The sequence below is a fragment of the Pristis pectinata genome, chromosome 26 (assembly GCF_009764475.1).
Source record: "Pristis pectinata isolate sPriPec2 chromosome 26, sPriPec2.1.pri, whole genome shotgun sequence".
Classification (NCBI taxonomy): domain Eukaryota; kingdom Metazoa; phylum Chordata; class Chondrichthyes; order Rhinopristiformes; family Pristidae; genus Pristis; species Pristis pectinata.
In genome coordinates, this window is record NC_067430.1 from 2065495 (window position 1) to 2091226 (window position 25732).

Below are 25732 nucleotides of genomic sequence, written 5' to 3' on the forward strand. Positions count from 1 at the left end.
GATTAAGCTGGAGCGGGTGCAGAAAAGATTCACAAAGATATAGCTGGGACTGGAGGGCTTGAGTTATAGGGAGAGACTAATTAGGCTGGGACTCTTTTCAATTGAGGGAAGGAAGCTGAAGGGTAACCTGATAGAGATTTATAAAATCACGAGGGGTATACGTAAGGTGGATGGTCACAGTCTCTTTCCAGTGCAGGGGAATCTAAAACTAGATGGCATAGGTTTAAGGTGGGAGGGGAAAGATTTAAAGGGGACCTGAAAGGCAAGTTTCTCATACAGTGGGTGGTGGGTTTATTGGGTTAGTTGGCAGAGGAATTGGTAGAGGTGGGTACAATTACAATGTTTAAAAGAAATTTGGAGGGAATCCTTCAATTAACGTGGCTATTGTCCTTGGTGGTTCAGGTTTCCAAGGCACAAACAGAATAGCCCAGGCAAGTAACTGGGTGGCACAGTGATGCAGTTGGTTGAGCTGCTGCCTCTCAACTCCAGTGACCAGGGCTCTATCCTGGCCTCCAGTGCATTCTGTGTAGAGTTTGCAGATTTTCCCTGTGACTATGGGTTTGCTCTCGGTGCTCCATTTTCCTTCCACATCCCAAAGACCTGAGTTGGTAGGCTAATTGCCACTATAGATTGCCAGTAGTGTGTAGGTTTGTGGTAGAATCTGGGGGGAAGTTGACATGAATGTGGGAGGTATAAAATAAGGATCAGTGTAGGCTTGATGGCTAAAGGGCCTGTTTCCATTCTGTATGATTGTATGGTGCAAACTGTACCCATGGAATGCTGGTGGTTGAGGAAATTCGTCTTTAGGGTGTGGTTGGGGTGCTAAAGAAGTGGGCTGTTTTGTCTTGAATGGTGTCTTGAAAGGCTTCTTGTATTGTTGGCACTTTTGTCATCCAGGAAAGTGGGGAGCATTCCATTATGCTTCTGACTTGTGCCTTGTAGATGGTAGAAAGGCCTTGGGATGTCAAGAGGTGAGTCATTCCTTACAGGAGACCCAGCCTCTGATCTGCTCTTGTAGTCACAGTATTTATGTGTGCTTGCTTCATTCGAATTTCTGGTCAATGGTAGTCCTTGCTCAGGATGTTAATTGTGGGGAATTCTGTGATAGTAATGTTAAGGGTAGGTCTAAAGGTCTCTTATTAGAAATGGTCGTTGCTTGACACTCCTGTGGTACAAATGTAACGTGCCACTTAGCAGCCCGTGCCTGAATATTATCCATGCCTTGCTACTTCCATGATGCAGTTCTGACCCTATGTTAGAAGATGCATTGATAAAGCAATTGAAATTGTTGGTCAAGGGCACTGCCTTGAGGAATTCCTGCAATGTTAATCTTGGGCTGGGATATTCAACATAGTCATCTTCTGTTATGGAAGATATGAATCCAGCCATTGTAATGCTTTCCTCTTGATGCCTAATGGCTTCAGTTTTAGCAGGGCTCTTTGGTGCTCCACTCAGTCAAATGATGGTTTGCTGTCAAGGACAGTCACTTTCATCCATGTAATGATGTCTCCAACTGGGTGATTCTGGTGAAGCCAAAAATGAGGATGGGTGAGCAAGTTTATTGATGCTAGCATGTGGCAAGTGCCTCCTATCAACTTACTGATGATTGGGAGTAGACTAAGTATTTATAACATGGATTGGATTTGTCTTCTTTTATGGACAGGATATATACAGGTATTCTTTTACAATGTCAGTCCAATACCAGTGTTGAACTGTACTGGAACAGCTTGCCTTGAGGTGCAGCTGGATTTGAAATGAAAGTCTTCAGTACTACAGCCAGGAGGTGTCTGGTCATATAGTCTTTGTTGTATTCAGAACTATTAGCTGTTACTTGATATCCCATGGAGCAAATCAGATTGGCTTGAAAGCTGGCATTTGTGATGATAAGGATCTTGGCATGAAGCAAAAATGGATGATCCATTTGATACTATCAGCTGAATATGCTTGCGAATGCTTCAACCATGTCTTTGGCATTTCCATACTAACCCCCACCATCACTGAAGGTACGGATGTTCTTGGACCACCTCCAAACCAATTGTGCACCACCATTCACAACTGGATGTAACAGGGCTGCAAATTGTTGATTAGATCCATTTTTATGGTCAAATGTATCTGAACAGGATAGGTTGGTGAGGATGAGGTCAAGTATGTTATCCTTGTGTTGATTCACTTACCATCTGCTGCATTTCTATTCTTCGAGCTATGCCCTTCAAAGTGAGCCCAGCCTGATTTGTAATTAATATTAATAGTTCTTCTAGTGATTGGCTTTGAAATTCCCATACCCAGAGTACATTCTGTGGTCTTACTACTTTCAATGCTTCTACCAAATATTCAACAAGGTAGTGCACCGACTCATTGGCTGAGGGGGAGTTGTAATCCGGAGGAGGTTTCCTTGCCCATGTTTGAGTTCTGGCTATGAGAGTTCATGGAACCTAAAGTCAATGTTGTGCACTCCCAGGGCTAATCCCTCCTGACTGTATACACTGCCCCCTCTTGGCAGATCTAACCTGTAACTGGGTCAGGACATACTCAAGGGCCACAATGGAGAAATCTGGAATGTTATATGTAAGCTCATGGTAGAGGAATTAACGTATTGGTGTGGATAGAAAGTTGGCTGGCTAACAGAAAACAGAGCAGGCATAAATAAGCCATTTTCTGGTTGACAGAAAGCCTGTGATCAGGAACATACCTGCATTAATGGACAGCATTCCAGCAGTTGTCTGTGAAATAAAGATGAGGGTTTGATCCAAATTTGGAGGAAGGAGGTAGGAAATTAAAGGGATGGACTGGCGCTTACGAGGGGGTGCTGGGACGAAGTAGCACAGCACTTGGGTGATGTGGAGGGATGTGATTGGACTAGTACGTGGTAGTGGCAAGGGCCTTGGAGCTCAGCGTTTTGCATGGGATTGGGGCCAACATTCTAGTATTTGGCTGGGAGAGGGTTGGAGTGGACCAGAGACTGGCCACATATTAGGTAAGATTATCAGGAGGCTAACTACACATTGAATCAGAGACTGAGCTGCAGACCTGAGAAGTGGAGGATGGTGAATGGGTGGGGTGGGGAGGGGGGGGGCGCGGCTGTGGACAGTTAGGGGTTTTGTGCAGTGTTGGAGGTGGACTGATTTAATGATAGATAGAATAGGTCATTGGATCGGGATTGGGAATGGAAACTCCAGTTGTTTCTCCATCCATATTTCACCATTCTTTCACCCATCCTGACCTTCCTCCCTGATCCTCATGAACAAGACTCCATTTTAGCTTCTGGAATTTAAGATTAGATGATTGGATCATAATGTTTTCTTGCTAAAACTGTGTTTTAATAATTGTCTGCAAGATTCACTCAGTTTTCATTTTATGTTTGCTTTTCCAATGTAGACGCAACTGTAGAGGCAATCCCAACTGCTTAGTGGGTCTTGGTGAACATGTATGGCTGGGGGAAATTGATGAAAATAGCTTCCACAACATTGATGACCCCAACTCTGAAAGGAGATGCAAGGTGAGTAAATATAGTGCATTTTGGAGAAAGATTAGTGCAAAATTACCACAAGTTGTGCTCAGAATTATGCAGGATGTTTTCTCAAACTGAATTGATGATTTTGACTTCTGCTCAAAATAACTTATATAATCACAAACCTAGAATCTTCCATCAGGCTGTATAATAGGCTTTAGAATTTTTTTTTACCATTTAAAATATTCTGTAAGTGGGGTCACTTGTGTGCAATTTTATTAATACAGTTGAAAATAAGTTTGTTCAAGAAAATAAGAAATTGTAATGTAATCTGATTTAAAATATCTGAAAGTAGTTTAAGAATATAAACCAACATGATTCACTAACCTCATTGTTCTGCAGTAGTCAATTTCTTCATAAATTAGTAATTTTTAGCAGGTACCTTGCTTTCCTACCAATAACTAGAAACTTCCTTGAGCAGGCAGGTGTAATTAATGACAGCATGAAATGGTGTTTGTGTTTTCTGAACCTATGTGCCTGTGATGCTGCTGCTAGCAAGTTTTTCATTATGTACGTGACAATAAACCTGAATTGGCAGGCCTATATGCCAAAATCTGAATATTTTTGAGTACTTTTAATATGTTGCCTGGATTTGTGCAAGTGGCTATTGGTGAAGATTCCAAAGGGCTTGGAGCCATATTTCTTCTAACAGATTTTTTAAAGTTTTGCTGAATATATGCAAGAGATTTCAGGCTCTCTTGGAGATGCACTGCTTTTCTATTTTTATAGTTTGGTGAAGAATAAGGTGACCAAATGTTGCTGGATATGTTTTAGCTGCAAAGGGCATATCTTATTTATAAAGCATTGTTCATTAACAACTGCTGACTAAATGCACTTATGACTATAGCTGCCCCATCTAAGATGTGTGTTAAGTATAGTTTTAAAAAAGTATATGCTCTCACAATAGGGTTAAATGTTCTTCATATCTGTCTTCAACATTTAGCACTATTTGAGTTGAAATGCTTAAAAATTAACAAATACTTGCATATTCTGCTTTTACCAACACTAAGTGCACAAACTTTTAGATTATAAGTGCATGTTCTATGTTGGTAAGTACATGAAGGTTTAGAGGGATATGGGGCAAGTGCAGGCAAATGTTTCTGGCTCTATAACTCTATGACTTTATTGAGATCACATGCCAAAAGTTTGATTCGTTTTACTTACCAAACAAATACAATTAGCTGTTTTTTGCTCCCATATTGGACAATACTGCAAATAAAGTGTTAAGTGAGATCTTACACTGCATTTTCATTCCTTGTAAGCATACATCTCATGAGTTCTGTCCTTAAGTCTTTATTACTTTGACAGGATCAGCTGAACTGTAAAGTGTCTGAAAAGTGTCTTGTAAGCTCTGTAGCTTGGCAATTTTAGAAACCTTGAATATTTTAGTTGATTATAAAAGAACACTCTTAATTCAAATTGTTTTTCTTTCTCTTAAGAATACGTTTGTGGGCCTAACTAATCTTGGAGCTACTTGTTATGTCAACACCCTGCTTCAGGTTTGGTTTCATAACCTTGAACTGCGACAAGCACTGTATCTCTGCCATAGTCCTCGAAAGGAGACAGGGATAGGAGAAGGGATTGAGGAAGATGCAGGTGAGTATTAAGGAAAACTAAGCAAACTTCAATTAAATTGTAGTGTAATAGCCTCTGATATTTTCATTTATATTTTAGTCTTCTGAGGATGATCCATGTGCAATTCAGTAATAAGAGTCCTCCAGACAAATTTATCTAGAATTTCATCTGTGGGATCCTCTTTGTTAATTTTCATTGCTGATTTAAAATAAGCAGATGTGGAAAATGTTACCTCAGTGTCTTGTGCTGAAGTACTTGTTTGAGTATTTGATCTCAGTCAAGTTATGTGGAGAGGGATTGAATATGAATATGAAATTGATTTTAGGAGCAGTGTGGATGGTCTTAATTTGAAGCCACTTTTTTTACTCTCTTGGCCAGGGAAATGAATGTTTCGTCTTTGCACTTATAAAGATAGAAACTATCAGTAGGGTCACTTATAATAAAGTATATTGAGGTCATGACATAGGTCTGTAATTTCCTTCACTGATACCCTCTTGTTCATTGAATGTGAAAACTCATTGAATGTGAAAACTCATTGCATGCGAAAACTCATTGCATGCAGACATTTGAAATTGACCTTTGCTGTGAAACTTAACTAAAAAGTGTGGCTTTGAAAAGACACGGTTGGTGATAATTTTTAACACCAAGCCCCAGTTCATCTTGCTCTGGATCATTTCAAATAGTTTGTTGTCTCCTTGAAGAGGTGGCATGACTGAGCAGGTATGACAGATAATGTGATCTATACCAGACTGGAAAATCTTACTCAAACGCTCTTTGCACACATCCCTGAAAATCTCTGTCTTTTGGTAATATGCTTTTTACTACAAACTGAGCCTTTTGATCTGTCTTGTCCCTGTAGCGTTAATGCCCAATGTAAATCTCCTCCTCCATACGTCATCTAACTCTATCCACATTTCTTTCTATTATTTTCCCTTTGTCAAACGTGGCAAGGTTCTTCATAGCATCAATTGACATTTAGATCCATCCAATTAATTGGTCCAAATTCCTTTTGAATTTGCTTTTAATGATCACATGGTCTTATAGTTTTGGAGCTTTTGTCAGATTTAGTGATACAAGATATCCGTCCCATTGCAGCATGGACCCTTCTTTCTGCTGATATTCTATTTTGGGCCATTCTTTAGAGTTACCATATTTCATTTATAAAAAGAGAACTTCAGTAGATGAATAATTGCCACTCGCCTTTTCATTTGAGGGTAGTGATGAACTTTCCAAGTAATGAATACTCAGCCTTATGGTAAGTACGATATTTTTAACTCCTAAGGATGCACAATTATGCCCCCAAAAGCTGAACTTGCACCTCGCCACCACCCTCAGGGTTGTGCTCAAGTCAAAACTGCTGTGATACAAGGAAAGATCCCTCATTTGTGTGGATGGAGCGAGCAACAATTTGCTGCTGAGAATACCAACCAAGCAGACAATGTGGAAGTTTTTCTAAAACAAGGATTATTATCCAACACAATAGATAAAGATGGGAATGAAATTTTTAGGCTATTCAGCATTGTCCTTCATTGTCATTGGGTCTAAATTCTGGCACTCCCTACCCATTAAAACTATCAGAGCATCTTCGGGCACCGAATAGATGTACAGTTGTGGGGGTGGTGCAGTCAAATATAAAAGGAAAACTAGATCAATTCAGAGGGCAGAACAGGCGTGGGCATGATAAGGCACACAGGAGGAATGCTAGACAAAAATGTATCCAATTTAGTGCAAGGAGTCTGATCACTAAGGCAGAGTGATCAGAACATGGAAATACTGTGTTATTTGTATCACAGCCAGAGCTTATGAACAGAAAGGGGGTGATTTACTTTGCTGAGTATTTGCTAGAGGCCTCCTAACAAATTAGCAGGAGAAGGTTTGTAGCCAAACTGCAGAGAGATGTAAGAATAACGGGATTATACCAGTAGCGGATTTCAGCTTCCACAATATTAACTGAGCTTGCTTTAGTGCAGAAGGTTTAGAGAGGGTGGAATTTTTAAAGTGCAGCTAGGAGAGCTATTTGAGCCTGTATGTAGATAGCTCCACTAGACAAGGGGGTACTACTGCACCTAATCCGAGGGAAGGTGGCTAAGCAAGCAGTTGGACTGTCAGGGTGAGAGCATTTTGGCTATAGTAACCATTTCTCTAAATTTAAAGGTAGTTATGAAAAGGGATAAGGATGGTCAGGAAATTAAGATCCCAAATCAGGAGAAGGCCGGGGTCAATATCATAAGACCAAGACTTGGCAATAGTAAAAAAAAAGAAATTGTTGGAGGAAATCAGAGGGTCACGTAGCATCTGTGAAGGTAAAAGTTTGACATTTCGGCTTGAATCAGGGTCTCAAGCCAAAAGACATTGTAGTAGGAGAATTCAGGGAGGAGGAGAGGTAAAATTCCAGAACATGTTATCATTAAAAAGGAGGATATTTTGGATATTTTAGCAGGCTTAAAGGTGGATAAATCTTATAACTCTTATGAGATGTATCCCAGGCTGCTACTGGATGCCAGGGAGGAGATTGCTGGGGCCCTGTCAGAAATATTTAATTTTTTTTGCTGGCCACAGGTTAAGTACCAGATAACTGGAGGACAGCAAAAGTGGTACTTTATTCAAGAAGGGTAGATGAGGTAAGCCAGGTAATTACAGGCCTGTGAGTCAAATGTCAATGGAAGGGAAATTTTTGGAAAAAGTTCTGAGGGACAGGATTAATCTGCATTTGTAAAGGCTGGGGTAAATAAAGCATGGTTATTATTAGGCAAGGATCCTGTATGATCAATTTGATTGAATTTTTCAGAGGGTAGCAAAATACATTGATGAGGACAATGTGGTTGATGTGGTCTACATGGACTTGAGTCAGAACTTTTGCAAGACCCACATGGAGACTGGTCTGAACTCTAAGAGCCCAGGGGATCCAGGGCAAGTTGCAAATTGAGTCTTAAATTAGCTTGGTAGTAAGAGGTAGAGGGTGGTGGTGGAGGGTTGTTTTTGCATTTGGAAGCCTGTGGCTAATGGTGTGCTCCAGGAATCTGTACTGGGACCTTTAGTGTTTGTCATATACATTAACAATGTGAATATGTAGAAGGTGTGATTAGTAAGTTTTCAGATGACATGAAAATCAGTGGTGGTGTTGATAGTTATAGGCTACAGAATGGTATTGATTAGTTGATAAGATGGACAGAGCAATGGCAGATGGAATTTAACCCTGTTAAGTGTGAGGTGATGCACTTTGGGATGACTAATAAGGGTAGGACACATACAGTGAATATTGGGGCCCTAGGGAGAGACTTGATGTAGAAGACCAGAGATCCCCGAAGGTGGCAGCACAGGTAGATGAAGAAGGCATATAGGATACCTGCCTTCATTGCTGGGCATAGAATATAAGAGCAACTTCATAAAACATTGGTTAGGCCACAACTGGAGTACTGTGTACAGTTCTGGTCACCGTACTACTGCACTGGAAAGAGTACAGAGGAGATTCACCAGGATATTGTGTGGAATGGAGTGTTTCAGGTTTGAAACTGGATTTGCTTTTCATAGAAGGAAGGAAGGAAGCCAAAGGGAGACCTGTCATAGGTACATAAATTATATGAGGTGTAGATGGTAGGAAGCTTTTCCCCATAGCAGAGGTATCTGAAGCTAGAGGGCGTAGGTTTAGGATAAGGGGTAAGAGGTTTAGAGGGGATATGAGGAAGACTTTTTTTCACCTAGAGGGTGGTTGGAATCTGGAATGCACTGTTTCAGTGGATGGTGAAGGCAGGTACTCTCACAACATTTGGACAAGCATTTGAATCACCAATTCATTGGTGATAATGGACCAAGTGCTGGTAAATGTAATTAGTACAGATCCACAGCTGATGGTTGGCATGAACATGGTAAACCAAAGAGTCTGCTTCTGTGCTGTAGGACTTCATTACCAGATGGACAGCAGTGGTTCAGGAAGTTGGTTCACCACCACCACCTAAAGGGCAGTTTGGGATGGGTAATAAATGCTGGTCTTGGCAGTGAGGCTTCGATCCCAAAAATAAATAAATTTAAAAAAAGAGGTAGAGTTTGTCCAGTCAGTGAAAATGTTCTGATTCAGCACAGATGACCTGGGAAGTAAGATTTATCTGTTTGCATCTACAGAGGCAATCACTGAGACTGGATTTCTCTATGTGCTGGCTTAGAAGATACATAGCATGCAATAAGCATTGTATTGCAAACAAATAGTTATTTTCTAAAACATTATTTACTGTTGTGTGTTTTTATCTCAGAGTTTGAGCCACAATCCATCTGTGAGCACCTACAGTACTTGTTTGCTTTGCTTCAAAGCAGCAATAGACGATATATTGATCCTTCTGGATTTGTAAAAGCATTGGGTCTGGATACAGGACAGCAGCAGGTAAGTAGAAGTGATTAGTTAAGATATATTATCCCCGGATTTTGTATGATTTCCAAATTATTAGTAAGCATTCTTAAAAAGAAACAAATTAATCTTTACCAAGTCCTTCTGTTGGTGATATTTTTTAGGTAATTGATTGTCATTTTCTGATCTGGATTCCAAGTTGTTGGATATTTCCTGCTTGCATCATGGATTTGTGTTGCATGCTATAGGAACCTAAAGCATCATTCTAGTGTAGCAATGAGCGGAAAAAACAAAGTGTAATCCAACAGCCTTCTTAATAAAAAAAGAAACTTAGAAATTCTGGAAAACTGCAGTTGCACGTGTATTTGTTAGCATCTGAAAGAATTTTTAAAAAAATGAGTCCAGAGGGAGGGGCTAAGAATGTTCCATCAGTAACTGAATATACAACTTCCCACCAACACAACAGTCATGTTATAGAGGCCAAGATGGCAGTGACTCTCTTTGATATCCTTGACTTGCACATTGGCAAGAGCAACAATTTTACTGCATGTATGATGTCCTCGTGTGTAATGAATGAGTTTCTGAGTTTTCGTAAATTTGAAAATATTTATTCAGCACTTCTGGAAGATGAATTTGTGGTTTATTTTTGGAGGTCTATTTATGATTTATTTATGGATTTTCTCTTCAAACAATGTGGTCCTACTATTTTGAAAAAATGGAGACGTTGTAGCGACTCACTGCACCGGCATCGAACCGGCTCCCGACATTGCGAACATCGCCGGAGGCCCCGATCCAAGATGGTGCGGGGCCCTCCTTCTTCTCCATCGTCGAAGAAAGCCTGCGCACAGGAAGGTCAGGTGACCCGCGTGTGACGCCAGCATGGGAACTGTAGCGTGGGAAGTTTTCGGATATTAAAGGCACACCGCGCCCCTGTCGTTCATTCGACTTCTGATTTCAAACCAGCGACTCCTCCGTGTCTTCATTTCATAATGTGTAGCTAGCCACTACATTGGTGACCCCAACGGGCCCAAACGTTTTTGGACCCATAATGTCTGTACAACAAGAGGTACAGGCAGTAGCCCTTAAACTGCCCACCTTCTGGACCCTCAGGCCTCATGTCTGGTTCGACCAGGCCGAGGCCCAGTTCCAGATTCGCCAGATCACCAGGGATGACACCAAGTACTATTACATGGTGAGTGCTCTCGACCAAGACACCGCAGCCCAGGTCGAGGACTTCATCCAGGCGCCCCGGAGGAGGAGAAGTACGATAAGTTCAAGCCCCTCCTTCTCGAGACTTTTGGACTTTCCCAACGCGAACAGGCCTCCCGCCTCCTTCACCTTGATGGGTTGGGTGACAGACCCCCCTCTGCGCTCACAAACGAGATGTTGGCCCTGGCAGACGGCCACAAACCCTGCCTGATGTTTGACCAGGCCTTTCTGGAGCAGTTACCCCATGACATCTACCTGCTCCTGGCGGATGCTGATTTCAGCGACCCCCGGAAGGTGGCTGCCCGGGCGGATGTCCTTCGGTGGGCGAAAAAGGAGAGCGGGGCATCCGTCGAGCGCATTACCACGCCACGTACCCAGCGGCCCAGCAGGCCGGACCCGGCAATCAAACGTACCTCACCCGCCACCAGGTCTGAGACACTGACCGACCAATGGTGTTTCTACCACCAGCGGTGGGGCGCTGACACCCGCAGGTACCGGCCACCATGCAGGTTTCCGGGAAACGCCAGGGCCAGCTGCCGCTGATGGCTATGGCGGCTGGCCACCTGGGTAGCCTCTTGCATGTGTGGGACAGGCGTTCCGAAGGTCGGTTCCTGGTGGACACCGGAGCCAAAGTCAGCATCATGCCTCCCAACAGCCACGAGACTCACAAATGCACACCAGGACTCGTCCTCAGAGCTGCCAACGGCAGCGCCATCCGGACTTTTGGCACCCGTTTGGTGCACCTCCAGTTCGGCACCTGCAACTTTACTTGGAAGTTCATCCTGGCCGCCGTCGCGCAACCACTCCTCGGGGCAGACTTCCTCCGCGCCAACAGTCTGCTGGTTGACCTGCGGGGTAAGCGTTTGGTACATGCCAGGACCTTCCAAACGTTCTCATTGGGTGAGGCCAAGCTACCGGCCCCACACCTTGACTCCGTCACCACAGCGACCAATGAGTTTGCCAGGATCCTGGCAGAGTTCCCATCTGTACTAATGCCCCAGTACTCCTCCACCTTGCCCAAGCACAGCGTCCAACATCACATCCCCACCCAGGGCCCTCCCCTCCACGCCCGCGCCCAGCGGCTACCCCCGGACAAGCTCCACCTCGCGAAAGAGAAATTCAAAAGAATGGAGGAGTTGGGGATCATCCGCAGGTCGGACAGCCCATGGGCCTCTCCACTACATGTGGTCGCCAAAGCAGCCGGAGGCTGGCGACCCTGCGGCGATTACCGACTTCTGAACGACATTACTACCCTGGACCAGTACCCCGTGCCACATATTCAGGACCTTGCTGCCAACCTGCACGGGCAGTCCATTTTTTCCAAGGTCGACCTCGTCCGCGGGCATCACCAGATTCCGGTGCATCCGGACAACATTCCAAAGACGGCGCTGATCACACCTTTCGGCCTCTTTGAATTTGTCCGGATGCCCTTTGGCCTCAAGAACGCTGCTCAGTCCTTCCAACGACTGATGGATGCGGTCGGGCGCGAGCTTGACTTCGTCTTCATATACCTCGACGTCATCTTGATCGCCAGCAGCAGCCGCCAGGAACATTTCACGCACTTCCGCCAACTCTTTTCTCGCCTGAGGGAGTTCGGCCTGACCATCAACCCAGCCAAATGCCAGTTCGGGCTTGAGACAATCGATTTCCTGGGCCATCGGATCGACAAACACGGCACCACGCCCCTGCCTGCAAAGGTCGATGCCATCTGCCATTTCGCCAGACCCATCTCCATCAAGGGCCTGCAGGAATTCCTTGGTATGGTAAAATTTTATCACCGGTTCGTACCATCCACGGACCTCATCATGCGCCCGTTGTTTGCTCTCCTGTCGGGCGGAAGCAAAGGCATTGTTTGGTCAGAAGAGGCTCACACCACGTTTGTCAAAACCAAGAAGGCCTTGGCGGACGCGCTCATGTTGGTGCATCCTCGTATAGACATCCCGACTGCCCTCATGGTCGACGCCTCCAGCACAGCGGTCGGAGGCGTTCTAGAGCAGCTTATCGAAGGGCGTTGGCAACCGCTGGCGTTCTTCAGCAGGCACCTTCGACCGCCAGAGCTCAAATATAGCGCCTTCGACCGCGAGCTGTTGGCGTTGTACCTGGCCATCAGACACTTCCGATACTTCTTGGATGGCAGGCTGTTTACAGCTTTCACTGACCACAAGCCGTTGACCTTCGCTTTCAACAAGGTCTTAGATCCCTGGTCAGCACGGCAGCAGCGGCACTTGTCGTACATTACAGGGTACACCACTGATGTCTGCCATCTGTCAGGGAAAGGGAACGTGGTTGCAGATGCACTGTCACGGCCCACCATCCAAGTTTTGTCCCGGGGTGGACTTTGGCACCTTGGCGGAGGCACAGCGAACGGACGTGGAGATGCCCAGCTATCGCACCGCAGTCTCAGGCCTGCAACTGCAAGACCTACTGGTAGGCTCCGGTGAGCGCACCCTGCTCTGCGATATCTCCACAGGTAGACCCCGCCCCATCGTCCCAGCGGCCTGGTGTCGACGGGTGTTTGATTCCATCCACGGCCTCGCACACCCATCTGACAAGTTCGTCTCGGATGGCCTGCGTAAACAGGTTTCCAAATGGGCCTGGTCCTGCACAGCCTGCCAAACCTCGAAAGTACAGCAGCACGTCAAGGCCCCCCTGCAGGATTTTAAACCTACCCGCCGGAGGTTCGACCATGTCCATGTCAACCTAGTTGGCCCCCTCCGAGTCTCCCGAGGAGTGCTGTACCTCCTCACGATTGTTGACCATTTTACCCACTGGCCTGAAGCCATTCCCCTCGCAGACACCTCCACCCAGTCCTGCGCACGGGCCCTTTTGTCAACTTGGGTAGCCCGTTTCAGTGTCCCGGCACATATCACCTCAGACAGGGGAGCTCAATTCACCTCCGGCCTGTGGTCTGCCGCCGTCACTGACTTGTGGGGTTCCCAGATCCACTTCACCACCGCCTATCACCTGCAATCCAATGGGCTGATGGAGAGGTTCCATCGACACCTGAAGTCGGCACTCATGGCCCGCCTTAAGGGGCCCAACTGGGTGGACGAACTCCCCTGGGTCTTGCTGGGGATACACATTGCGCCAGAAGAGGACCTGCATGCCTCATCTGCGGAGATGGTCTACGGAATGCCCTTAGTCATCCCGGGCGAGTTCCTACCTGCCCCTTGGGGGCCAGAGGAAGAACCTGCTGCAGCGCTTGACCGGCTGCGCGAGTGGCTTGGAAACCTGGCCCCGATACCCACCTCGTGGCACGGACGGGCCCCGACCCGTATGCCGACTTCCCTCCGAGACTGTAAGTTTGTCTTCATCAGGAGGGGCGCGCACTGAACACCGCTGCAGCAGCCGTATGAAGGGCCATTCCGGGTCGTCAAGAACAATGGGTCTACGTTCGTGCTGGACATTGGGGGGTGCAAGGAGGTTTTGACAACTGACTGGCTGAAGCCGGCTCATTTAGACTTGGACCAACCCGTGGTGGTCCAGCGAGCATGACACAGGGGCAGGCCACCCAAGTCGTAGTTTATTTAATTCTGGTTTTCGCGACGGTATCGCCGGTTCTTGGGGGTGGGGGGGGGGGGGGGGGGCATGGGTTATGTAGCGATTCACCGCACCAGCATCGAACCGGCTCCCGACATCACGAACGTCGCCGGAGGCCCCGATCCAAGATGGTGCGGGGCCCTCCTCCTCCATCGTCAAAGAAAGTCCCCGTGTGGGAAGGTCAGGTGACCCGCGCGTGACGTCAACGCGGGAACTGTAGCGTGGGAAGTTTTTGGATATTAAAGGCACACCGCGCCCCTGTCATTCATTCGACTTCTGATTTCAAACCAGCGACTCCGTGTCTTCATTTCGTAGTGTGTAGCTAGACGCTACAACGTATACTACAGTCTGGTTATAGAAATAAACCTAAATGATCATGAAATCAAAATATTGTCAGTAGGCAACTTAGTGAGGAAGCTGAGCAGAACTGATGGGTTGATATACTGTATTTGATCGGTAATATACATTCAAGGATAGTTGCACTTAACAACAATTGCTCCCTTTCTGTATTCCTTGGCACGTCAGGGTTGAGACTAGTGCAAAGTATTATTTATGGGTTTTTAACTCAATCCTCGTGATAGTAGGGAACGAAAATGATTGACATGATAAGGGGGTCTCTGATAAGTGAGTAAATATGAAGATTGCAGTAGCAGGTATGGAAATGACACATTGAGTTTCAAATTCATTATGGTGAGCTTGCAAGCAAAGGAATATTTGGGTGATGGATCATGATGAGGACCATATCTTTGGGGCTGGAAAGTCAAAATGTGGAAGAGCTTGTAAAAATTTGCCAGAAATTTCTGAGTTATCAGTTGATCCTGAATTAGTGTGTATTAATTGAAATATCTGAATGTAGCAGCTTAACAAAGTAGCAAACCAGTGTTTTATGGACAATTAAACACTTTTTTATAAATTTCTATTGCTAAATTTTCTAGATTAAAATTTAAAGAACTTTGTGAAATTATAATAAGAATTGTTATAATTTTAGGAAAGCATTTGAAGTTATTTGGCAGAGACAGTTGCTAGACTAAATTCAAGGAAGTTATTTAGGTTCTCATTTGTTCATGGAACGTTCACTTACTGCCTGTCCTCAATTGCCCCTGGACAGAGTGGGTTCTTAAGCTACTTCCGAGAGCAGTTAGGGATCTGCTGCATTGCTGTGTGTCTACAATCACACATTGGGCACCCTGGGTAAGCATGGCAGCTTTCATTCCTGAAGGATATTAGTGAAGCAATCCGATATCTTCATGGTCACCTTTATTGATACTTGTGCTTTATTCCTGATTTATTTAATGCTTGAATGCAAATTTCACAGCTACCATGGATGTTAACTTAAAAGCATATATCCTCAGACCTCTGGAGATGAGTTTAGTATCTTAACTATTATGCTGCCTAAACCCTGAGGGCCCAAACTGGTTTTCAAGGGGACCTTTGCCGTGATGTGGTTTAGAAATTTGTAATTGTGTTCAACTATTCGCGACTTTATTAAATGAAATTTTGTTTATTTCTAATGTTTCCTGTATCTCCTGCTACAGATGCAACCTGACCTATTTTTAGCATTTTCTATTTTTGTTTATTAAATTGTGATATGCTATTTATGGTTTTAAGATTAAATGAATAATTATGTGATTACAATTGGGAATGATTGTATTGTTTTTTGCCATTTCTTAAATTCCAGAATTTATTCAGGTCTTGACTAACTATGTATAGTAGCTAGGAAGACCTTCTTTAATAACTGAATTGCTAAATATTTTAATCTATTGTAATTATGTCTACAGGATGCCCAAGAATTTTCCAAGCTTTTTATGTCATTATTAGAAGATACATTATCAAAACAGAACAATCCAGATGTACAGAATATTATCCAGCAACAATTCTGTGGACAGTATGCGTATGTCACAGTGTAAGTGAACAAGAATATATTGCTTAACTTGGGTTGTCCTGAAAATGTTCTTTGAATTTTTCACGTTAGTGTAAATATATCCCTATGTTCCATTATTCCCTATGAAATAGGAGGCCATTCGGCCCATTGAGTACATGCCTGCTCACAGAACAATCCCATTCCCCACACTAATTTTTCCCTGTGTCCTAGCAATCATTGGGAACCATGTTGTCATCAACTCCCCCCAGACTCAACCACTTACCTACAGTGGCAATTAACCTACCAACCTGTGTGTCTTTGAGATGTGGGAGGAAACCTATGTGGTGAGAACATGCAAACTCCGCACAGATAGATGGTCAGGACTGAACTGTGCCACTGTGCATAAATAAGAGTAAGGAAATAGCAGGAAAAAAGCACTGAGAGAAACTGGTGACATTTCCGCACTTTGCCGGAAGTGCACATCTTTTGACCAATGAGCTTGGCTGGTTTCAAATACTTCAATCCAAGAATGTGATTTTTGTGGTATAGGACTGTTTCAGTGTGCTTATTGTCTCACACCCACCTCCTGCAGAATATTAACACCAGGCAAACCTCAGGGCTATCTGAGGTACACAATAAAAATGTCACTTTGGTGCTTGATGTTTTAGAGATGACAGCTGAAATTAACTGATCTACTTAAGTCTTGCACGTAGGTAGCCTCACGTTTTCTTTCAAAAACCTAAGGTAAGTTATCAGGTCCTGGAAATCCATTTATCTATGGTGCCATTATTTTCTACATCTTCATTATTAACCTGTTCAGCTGCTCAGGCCCTAAGCTCTGGAACTGAATCCCAAAATGTGTCCACCTCTCTCCACTTCCCTTCAAGGTTCTTATTTAAATTTACCTCTTTGATGCAGCCTATGGTCAACTGTTCCAATGTAAACATGCTTATAAATTAGGAGTGGGAGTAGACCTGTCAGCCTCTCAAGCTTACTCCACTATTTAAATAAGGTCATGATTGATGGTGATTATAACCTCAACTCCATATTCCTGTCTGCCTGTGGCACGCTTTCAACCTCTTTCCTAACAAGTATTTATGCATTGCTGCCTTAAAAATATTCAAAGATTCCTGCTTCCATTGCCTTTTGAGAAAGAGAGCTTCAAAGATTTATAACCATCTGAAAGGTAAAGTTTTATCTCATCTCTGTTTTACCCCTTAATTTTAAATGGTGATCTCTAGTTCTCAATCCTCCCAGAAGAGGAAGAATCCTCTCTACCTCCACATCTTAAGACACCCCAGGATCTCATATGTTTCTATCAAGTTGCCTCTCACTCTTCTTAACTCCAGCAGGTGCATGTGTAGTCTGTCAGATGTTTCCTCAACCCACTCATTTTGGGTAATATTCAAGTAAACCTGCTCTGAGCAGCTTTTAATACATTAACTTTCATAATTAAGGAGCCCAATATTATACAAAGTATTCCTGATGTGTTTTCACCAATGCCCTGTAGAACTGAAGCATAACCTCTCTACTTTTGTATACAGTTCCTCTAGCAATAAATGCTAACATTCTGTTAGCTTTTCTAATTACTGTACCTACATAAACTAGCCTTCTGCAAATCATGCATTGGAATGCCCACATCCTTCTGTGTCTCAGAGCTCAGCTATCTCGCTATTTAGATAATATGCATCTTTTTTAACTTTTCCTGCCAAAATGGACTTCTTCACTTTTTGCTACAATATAATCAATTTGCCAGATCTTTACCTACTCACTTGACATATTTGTATCACCTTTTGCAGCCTCCATATGTCCTGTTCACAACTTGCTTTCTGATCTAGCATATTTACTGAATCTGCAATAATAATATCCAAATCTGTCTTGGGAACCCCCATTATTCTTTCTCGTCTTTTCTAGTGTTATAAAATCTTTTAGGTATAGCTTGATATTCCTTGATATTGTTGTTTCGGTTTTCTTTGTATCATTTAGTATACATTTTGCCTTTCTCAGTCTGTGCAATTGCTACTATTTTTTTTCTTTTGAATAAGATGCGATGCTGTTCCTCAAGCTTGTATTGAGTTTTATAACAATGCAGGGAGGCCACAGACAGGGAGTGGGTGGCAAGGAACGGAAAGTTAGGGGTTGGCTCTGCAGACTAAATGCAGGTACTTTGCAAGGTGGTCACCCAATCTGTTTTTGGTTTTTCCAATGTATAGGAGACCATATTGTGTGCATCATACCCAGTTTACTAGATTAGAAGTGCAGAGTCTGGGTTCTTGAATGGTGGGAAGGGACCTCCTGAAATTGCATGGAAGAAGGGCAATAGTTGCAGGAGCTGGAAGAGCAGACTAAGGAATGCTGGAAGGGGAGGAGGGGAAAGGTGTGTCTGGCGGTGGAATCTCATTAAAGCAAGTGGAAATTGGGAAGGATAATCTGTTGCATGCAGAGACTGTTGGAGTGGAAACTCAATCCTTGCTCTGACTGGGAGGAGAAGGAATGAGAGCAGAGGTGTGGGGAATAGATGAGGTGTAGGAAAGGATCACAGCTTAGGCTGTAACTGGACTATTTTGTGTATACTATAGTCGGACTAAAGGAAGAATGTGGTTGCACTGGAGAAGGTGCAGAGGAGATTCACTGCAATGTTGCTTGGGATGCAGAGTTTCTGCAATGAGGAAAGACTAGGGTTTGTTTTCCTTTGAGCAAGTGAGGGGGTTGAAAGAGATACATCATTATGAGGGGCATAGATAGGGTAGATAGTGAAGAAGTTTGTACATTAGCATAGTCCTCTATGACCACAGGGCATAAGTTTAAGGTGAAGAGAGTAGAAAAAGAGAGATTTGAGGAAGAGTTTTTTTCACCCAGAGGGTGGTTGAAATCCGGAGTGTGCTGCCTGAGAGGCTGCTGGAAGCAGGTACTTTCACAGCATTTATGAAGTATCAAGATGAGTGTTTGAAATGTCAGAGTGCCGGAAACTGGGGTTAATCTGGAAGCAGTGGCTACCATTCTGAATGACTCTGATTATATTAGTAAAGCTTCCAAATAGTATTTTGATTGCATTTCTGAAAAAATTGGAATTTGTCCACTTTCATTAGGTCTCCCTGCCCTAAACCTGGGCTGATGATCCCCCATCCCACCTCTGGAATCTCACCTTTTAGATTGTTGACTAATTCAGCTTTATTATTCACTCCTCTTAATTCAAGAAAATAGTCGTTTAAGAAACTCTCAAATATGGTTGAAATCTACTGCCTTCAACACTGAAGCTGTTTTGCTTTTTCCAGGCTTTGTAAGCTATTGTCCCTTGTTATAACCACAATGCTTTTAAAACAAGTTTTAAGCAAGCTGCTATGCAATTTTCGATAGTGAAACGTGATTAAGAATTTTTTTCAGCTTGCATTGCACCATTCTAGAAAGTAGGCTGAGCACTTCCTGTCATGAAATACATCTGTGCCAATAATTCTTTTGATGTCATTCCACGTGCAATGCTTGTTTACATTGTTGCCAGGAAATTTTAGATCAATTTACAGCAAATTTAATGAGTCTGGTCGATTACAGGACCGATATATTTTTATAGCAGAGTATTCACTAAAGGGTGACCTTAAAGTGCTGCTGATACAGAGCTAATAACACCAACAGGCAAACAAAATGTAAACAAATCTGAACACTGATCTATCTGTGCAGATGACTTTGCCGTGGTAGACCAAATACTGAAATTAGAAGCTGTCTGCATCATCATTTGACAAAGATTGAAGGAGGAATCATCTCAGTTAGGAGCTGCAGTATCATGATGATTCAGTGTATTATAGTGATGCACAGATAATCTGCTTGATAAGGCTTCGTTTTCTTTTTAAAGGGCATTAAATGTTCACAAACCAAGCAATTGGTTAGATTATTTGCTACAGCAATGAAGGCAGAGTCTACATTAACCCTAGCTTCAAATATCAATATCCATGTAACAATTAGCTTGCTCTGACTTTAACTTGATTCAACACCAGTACCTCAGTGCTGCAATGAGCAACATTTGCTGTGCACCTTTCAAGTGGTATGATGAAATTTGATAGTAAAATTTTGGGGAGCTCTCTTCGCTTGTCCTTCTGAATTCCACATAATTCCCAAGACCAGCTTCTCTGTTATGAAAGAGAATGGAAAATTGGTACAGTGTCATTTTAAATGTCCTTCCATGTTGTCTAGGCATTAGTGAACTTTAATCAACTTGATTGCAGGTTAAAAACTACATTGAGGGATAGCGTTACAGGATAGATTAATCTGTGTCTCTTCTTTGGCTCCACAGTTTCTCCATTTCTACCTTCCATTGGATTCCTGATGTTTGCATGATTGAAAGATCTTTAATTAAAAAGCATCATAAAATCAAAATGAAACTCATGACATCAATATCATTCATAACCAACCACAGTGCTTATCCTGTGTTATTGCCTTCCAGTTAGGCTTGATTGATGAACTGCTGTACAGGTGTTCCCTTGCAGTTGGAGGGACAGCAGCTGGCCATGATGGATGATCACAACCAGCTCTTTTCTTGGAAAGACCAATTTCCAATTACAGTGCCTTGCCATAAGGAGCTTTAGTTTGGAGTAATTAGCAATGAGGCAGAGGTGAGGGCATTACCTGAGAGCCAACAGTGGAACAGTAAAAGTCAACATCCTGAGGGAGGGCAGCACTCTCACATTTTTTTCAGTGCCTATGGACTGGACTGAGACCTAAATTGCACAACCGTGAATCCTCCAGACCTTTGCCAAAACTGACAACCAAGCCTTGGAATACAGATGTTTGCTATCTGTATTGAGCTTTCTGTTTGTGCAGAATATCAAGCTTTTCCCAGTAGAAAGCAGTCTTTTCTGTGTGCGCTCTCTCTATTCCTAAATGAGAGCAATTTTCTCTCAGCAAACAGCAATTTCCTTGCATGCAAGATCTCTGCTTTCTTAAGACAACAACCTACTCCCAGGTGACTATAAGCCAAGCTTTGACTACATCAGCCTGATACTCCACCGAGACATGAAGCCTAAGGGGCCTCCACCTGTGCTTCTGTGAAAACTGCTCCATCAGTTGTTGTAATATGGAAGTATCCACAATGGCTGACACAGAGTGGAAATTGAGCTTTTGGCTCTGCATGAACTCCTGCATAAGGTTAGAATTGGACTTTTCCTTACTCTTTGCGATCTCTTGCATTCTGTCAAGAAAGCTGGACATTGAGCCTTGTATTTGCTTCTGCATCACAACACATTGCTGCCCTGTTGTGGTCCTCGAGTGAGTCCCCTGGGGCAGTGCAATTGTGTGTTTTCTCCTCTGGGGAGCTGGTACAGTAACGTTCCTTCACCTCTGGCTTGACTGCAGTCTACCAGTACCAGTTCTGTCTCTGTGAAACAAGCCACCCCTCCAATCTACCTTGCAGTGCCAGAATCTTAGATGGTGCTTAGTATTGTCTGGAACAATGATGCAGTCTGTTCTTACTGCTCCAGTGAGTATATGGAATGCAGATGTCTCCAGAAATTCTGTAGTGATATGTACATTGAAAGGAGCTTGACTATCCAATATGCATATACCCTTTTTCTAGCATGCTTGGCAGATGCAGGTGGAACAAATCAATCATTACAGTGAGTGAAGAAGATCATGAAGTGTTAAAAGAAGCTTGCATATCAGAGGTACAAAACTTTCTACACTAGCTGCACAGTTATGAGTCGTCCTAATGCCTGACCATAGGAGGACTCTGAAGCTTAGTTAGAATAAGCTGGGAAGGTCCCCTCTTTTCTGCTGGGCCAATTTAGATAAATTGGTATTGCAGTATTAGACTGGAAGACAGGACAAAGTGCTACGGTGACATGATTGGTGATGTGAGCTCTTGTGTGGGAATGCAAACTAAAGCAGCAAATTTGTGAATCAGCTTTGGTGAAACGCACATTGATGAATTAGCACTCCACTTCGGAAGTAAATGAATATCCATATATATTTTTTTCTTGTTCCTCAAATGTGCCAGAGAGTTGTTGCTGCTGCTTATTCTTACTGGAATCATAGAATCGTACAGCACAGAAATGGGTGCTTCTGGCCTATCTCGTTCAAGCTGACCGTGATGCCTATCAATACTAATCCCATTTGCCTGCATTAGGCCCATATCCCTCTACAACTTTCCTATCTAAATACCTGTCCAAATGCCTTTTAAATTGTATCTGCCTCTGCTCTTTCCACTGGCAGCTCATTATTCGATATCTTCTCTCTAATGATGTAACAGTGCCAGTATTGCTTTTTTTTCATTCTTTTCCATTTTCCTTATCTAGTAACTTCATAATCTGAAATATTTACCTTTGAGTCATGCCCAGCCAGATTTTCATGGTACACAGTACGTTGCACTCTTCAAAATGGAATAATTTTTTTAATTTTTTTCCCTTTATGCATTTATAGCAATATTACATGAACAATAAAATGTTTCTACCCCGATGCTGTTTTTCATAATTTATCACTTTTACTTGTTATTTGATTAAGAGTACAATAGAATTGATGTTAATTTCGAAGCTGAAGTATCTACATTCCCTTACATAATGCTGTTTTTGATCTGGACTTTGCTCTAATCCACTTCTTTTCAGAACCTTTGCTTCTCAATCTTTTTCCATGGAACTTACACTCGTAGTATGTGAAACTTCTGGAAGGAAATTTATTCAATCCTGTAAAAAGGAATATTCTCCAGCTCTCCCTCTGGGAGTTATGGTCGAGAACTAATATTTGTTTTTTGTAAATTTTGAGGTTTACAGTTTTTTAGTTGCATTTGTCGCTCAGAAGAAATAAGTAAATGCAAGGGCCTTTGTTGCACTTACAATCACAACAATATTAAATAATATTCCACATTAGTTTTCCTATTATTAATTTTAGTTTGTAAACAATATCTATGTTGTTGATTTGGTATCTGCACCGTAGTTCACTAAATAAAATGTACAGTAGTTTTTTTCTAAGTCCAGGGGAGTGGGCAAATTATTTTGATGTGGCTGTTTTGGTTCATGGAGATAGTTTGTAACATTTCCTTGGATCCTACGATATGGGTATTGGATTTGTGAGAACCTACTGTAAGGCATGCAAAGATGATTTCCTCTGAAATGGTTGTCTGCCAGTACTTTAGACACATAGTGACTAAGTGCTTTCAGCATGAATTTGTGGAATTTTACAACAAGGTATATACCTATAAAATCGAAGAACTGTCATTTCAAAACGCTTTGCACTTAGGCTTTCAAACTCTTACTCTCTGATTTTTTATAAACGACCTGGATGAGGAAGTGGAGGGGTGGGTTAGTAAGTTTGCGGATGACACAAAGGTTGGAGGTGTTGTGGACAGTATGGAGGGCTGTCAGAGGTTACAGCGGGATATAGATAAGATGCAAAACTGGGCTGAGAAGTGGCAGATGGAGTTCAACCCAGATAAGTCTGAAATGGTTCATTTTGGTAGGTCAAATATGATGGCAGAGTATAGTATTAATGGTGGGTCTATAGGCAGTGTGGAGAATCAGAGGGATCTTGGGGTCAGAGTCCATAGGACACTCAAAGCAGCTGCCCAGGTTGACTCTATGGTTAAGAAGGCAAATGGTGTATTGTCCTTCATCAATTGTGGAATTGAATTTAGGAGCCGAGAGGTAATGTTGCAGCTATATAGGTCCCTGGTCAGACCCCACTTTGGAGTACTGTGCTCAGTTCTGGTCACCTCACTACAGGAAGGATGTGGAAAGCATAGAAAGGGTGCAGAGGAGATTTAGAAGGATGCTGCCTGGATTGGGGAGCATGCCTTATGAAAACAGTTTGAAGGAACTCGGCCTTTTCTCCTTGGAGCGACAGAGGATGAGGGGGGACCTGATAGAGGTATATAAGATGATGAGAGGCATTGATCGTGTGGATAGTCAGAGGCTTTTTCCCAGGGCTGAAATGGTTGCCACAAGAGGACGTAGGTTTAAGGTGCTGGGGAGTAGGTACAGAGGAGATGTCAGGGGTAAGTTTTTTACTCAGAGAGTGGTGAGTGCGTGGAATGGGCTGCCGGCAACAGTGGTGGAGGCGGATGTGATAGGGTCTTTTAAGAGACTTCTGGATAGGTACATGGAGCTGAGAAAAATAGAGGGCTGTGGGTAAGCCTAGTAGTTTCTGGGGTAGGGACATGTTCGGCACAGCTTTGTGGGCCGAAGGCCCTGAATTGTGCTGTAGGTTTTCTATGTTCCTATGTCTTTAACTGAGTTCCACTTAGCCTGTGCATGAGAAGTTCCTTTATAAATTGCTATGCTTTCTGGTCAGGCAAGATCATGAGTTAATATACAATCTCACAATCAGCGAACCATCTTATTTATTTCCCCCAAGCAACATGACTGTATTTACTTTCAGTTTTTGTGAAGATATAATAAGACAAGATAAGATATCTTTATTAGTCACATGTATATCAAAACACACAGTGAAATGCGTCTATTGTGTAGAGTGTTCTGGGGTTGGCCCGCAAGTCTCACCACGCTTCCGGCGCCGACATAGCATACCTACAGCTTTCTAAACCGTACGTCTTTGGGATGTGGGAGGAAACTGGAGCACCTGGAGAAAACCCACGCAGACACGGGGAGAACGTACAAGCTCCTTACAGCAGCCGGAAATGAACCCGGGTCACTGGTGCTGTAATAGCGTTACGCTAACCGCTAAACAAGCTAATGTTCTGGGTTTTCTGAAATAACAATGGTGAGGCATTTTATGTTCGCTGTTAACTCTACACAGATAGAATAACAATTTGAGGCAAGAGGCAGATGTCCATTTAAATGATGATACCCAAAAGTTGCAGATAGAGTTGAGTAGCATTAAGTTGATTTTGTGTAAGTAGCATATTTACTGTCGAAATATATTGAATGTTGTGGAGTTTTAGTATTTTTATAGCCGATACATACTCAATGTTCCACAGAAATTGTTCTTGTCAGCTCAAAGGTAGGTATTTTAACAATAGTTAATTGCTCCCACACAGCCCCTCTGACACTGAATATTAATTATTGAACCAACTTTAGCTCTTCACTGTTGGCGATTTTATTTGTTTTCTTTCCCTTTGTCTTTCTTTCCCTCTCATAATCCAATTTTTCTTTTGCACTCTGTTTCTTTCAGTAACTGATTTGATATCAACTTCACCCACTCAAATCTACCATTTGAACTTGCACTTCTTTCTTGGGCAACGAGCTGCTCAAACCTTAGTCCTTCAATCTGATTGGTTAAAAGTAATGCAAGGTTTGTTTGCTTGTGCACCAGATGTTAGTTCCCCTCTGTGCAATGAGATTAGTATACTTAACCTACGCACAAAACATTTTTAATAGCGGCACGGTAGCATAGCAGTTAGCGTGACGCTATTACAGCGCCAGCGATCGGGGTTCGATTCCCATTGCTGTCTGTAAGGAGTTTGTATATTCTCCTGTGTCTGCGTGGGTGTTCCGGTTTCCTCCCACATTCTAAAGACGTACGGGTAGGTTAATTTGGGGTTTAAAATGGGCGGTGCGAACTCGTTGGGCTGGAAGGGCCTGTTACCACGCTGTAAATAAAATTTTAAAAAAAGTAGAATGTGCAGTAATTACCCTGCTACAACAAAATCTGAGTCATTATGGCTCACTTTCTGGTGCTTATAGTTCCATGGTAAAGTTTAAATCATTTTGGGATTTATCATTAATCACAAATTAATTTCAGTTAAATATGGAATAATTTCACTGCA

General features: G+C 43.0%; 1 protein-coding gene across 2 annotated transcripts in view; it reads left to right on the plus strand.

Annotated features, from left to right (window-relative positions):
* Window positions 1-25732, plus strand: part of usp48 (ubiquitin specific peptidase 48) — a 133010-nt gene that overhangs the window by 21361 nt on the left and 85917 nt on the right. For both annotated transcript variants that reach the window (XM_052039261.1, XM_052039262.1), the window contains exons 2-5: window positions 3376-3496; window positions 4948-5104; window positions 9331-9458; window positions 15950-16074. In XM_052039261.1, coding sequence (XP_051895221.1) covers window positions 3376-3496; window positions 4948-5104; window positions 9331-9458; window positions 15950-16074 — 531 coding nt within the window. The remainder of the gene's footprint in view (window positions 1-3375; window positions 3497-4947; window positions 5105-9330; window positions 9459-15949; window positions 16075-25732) is intronic.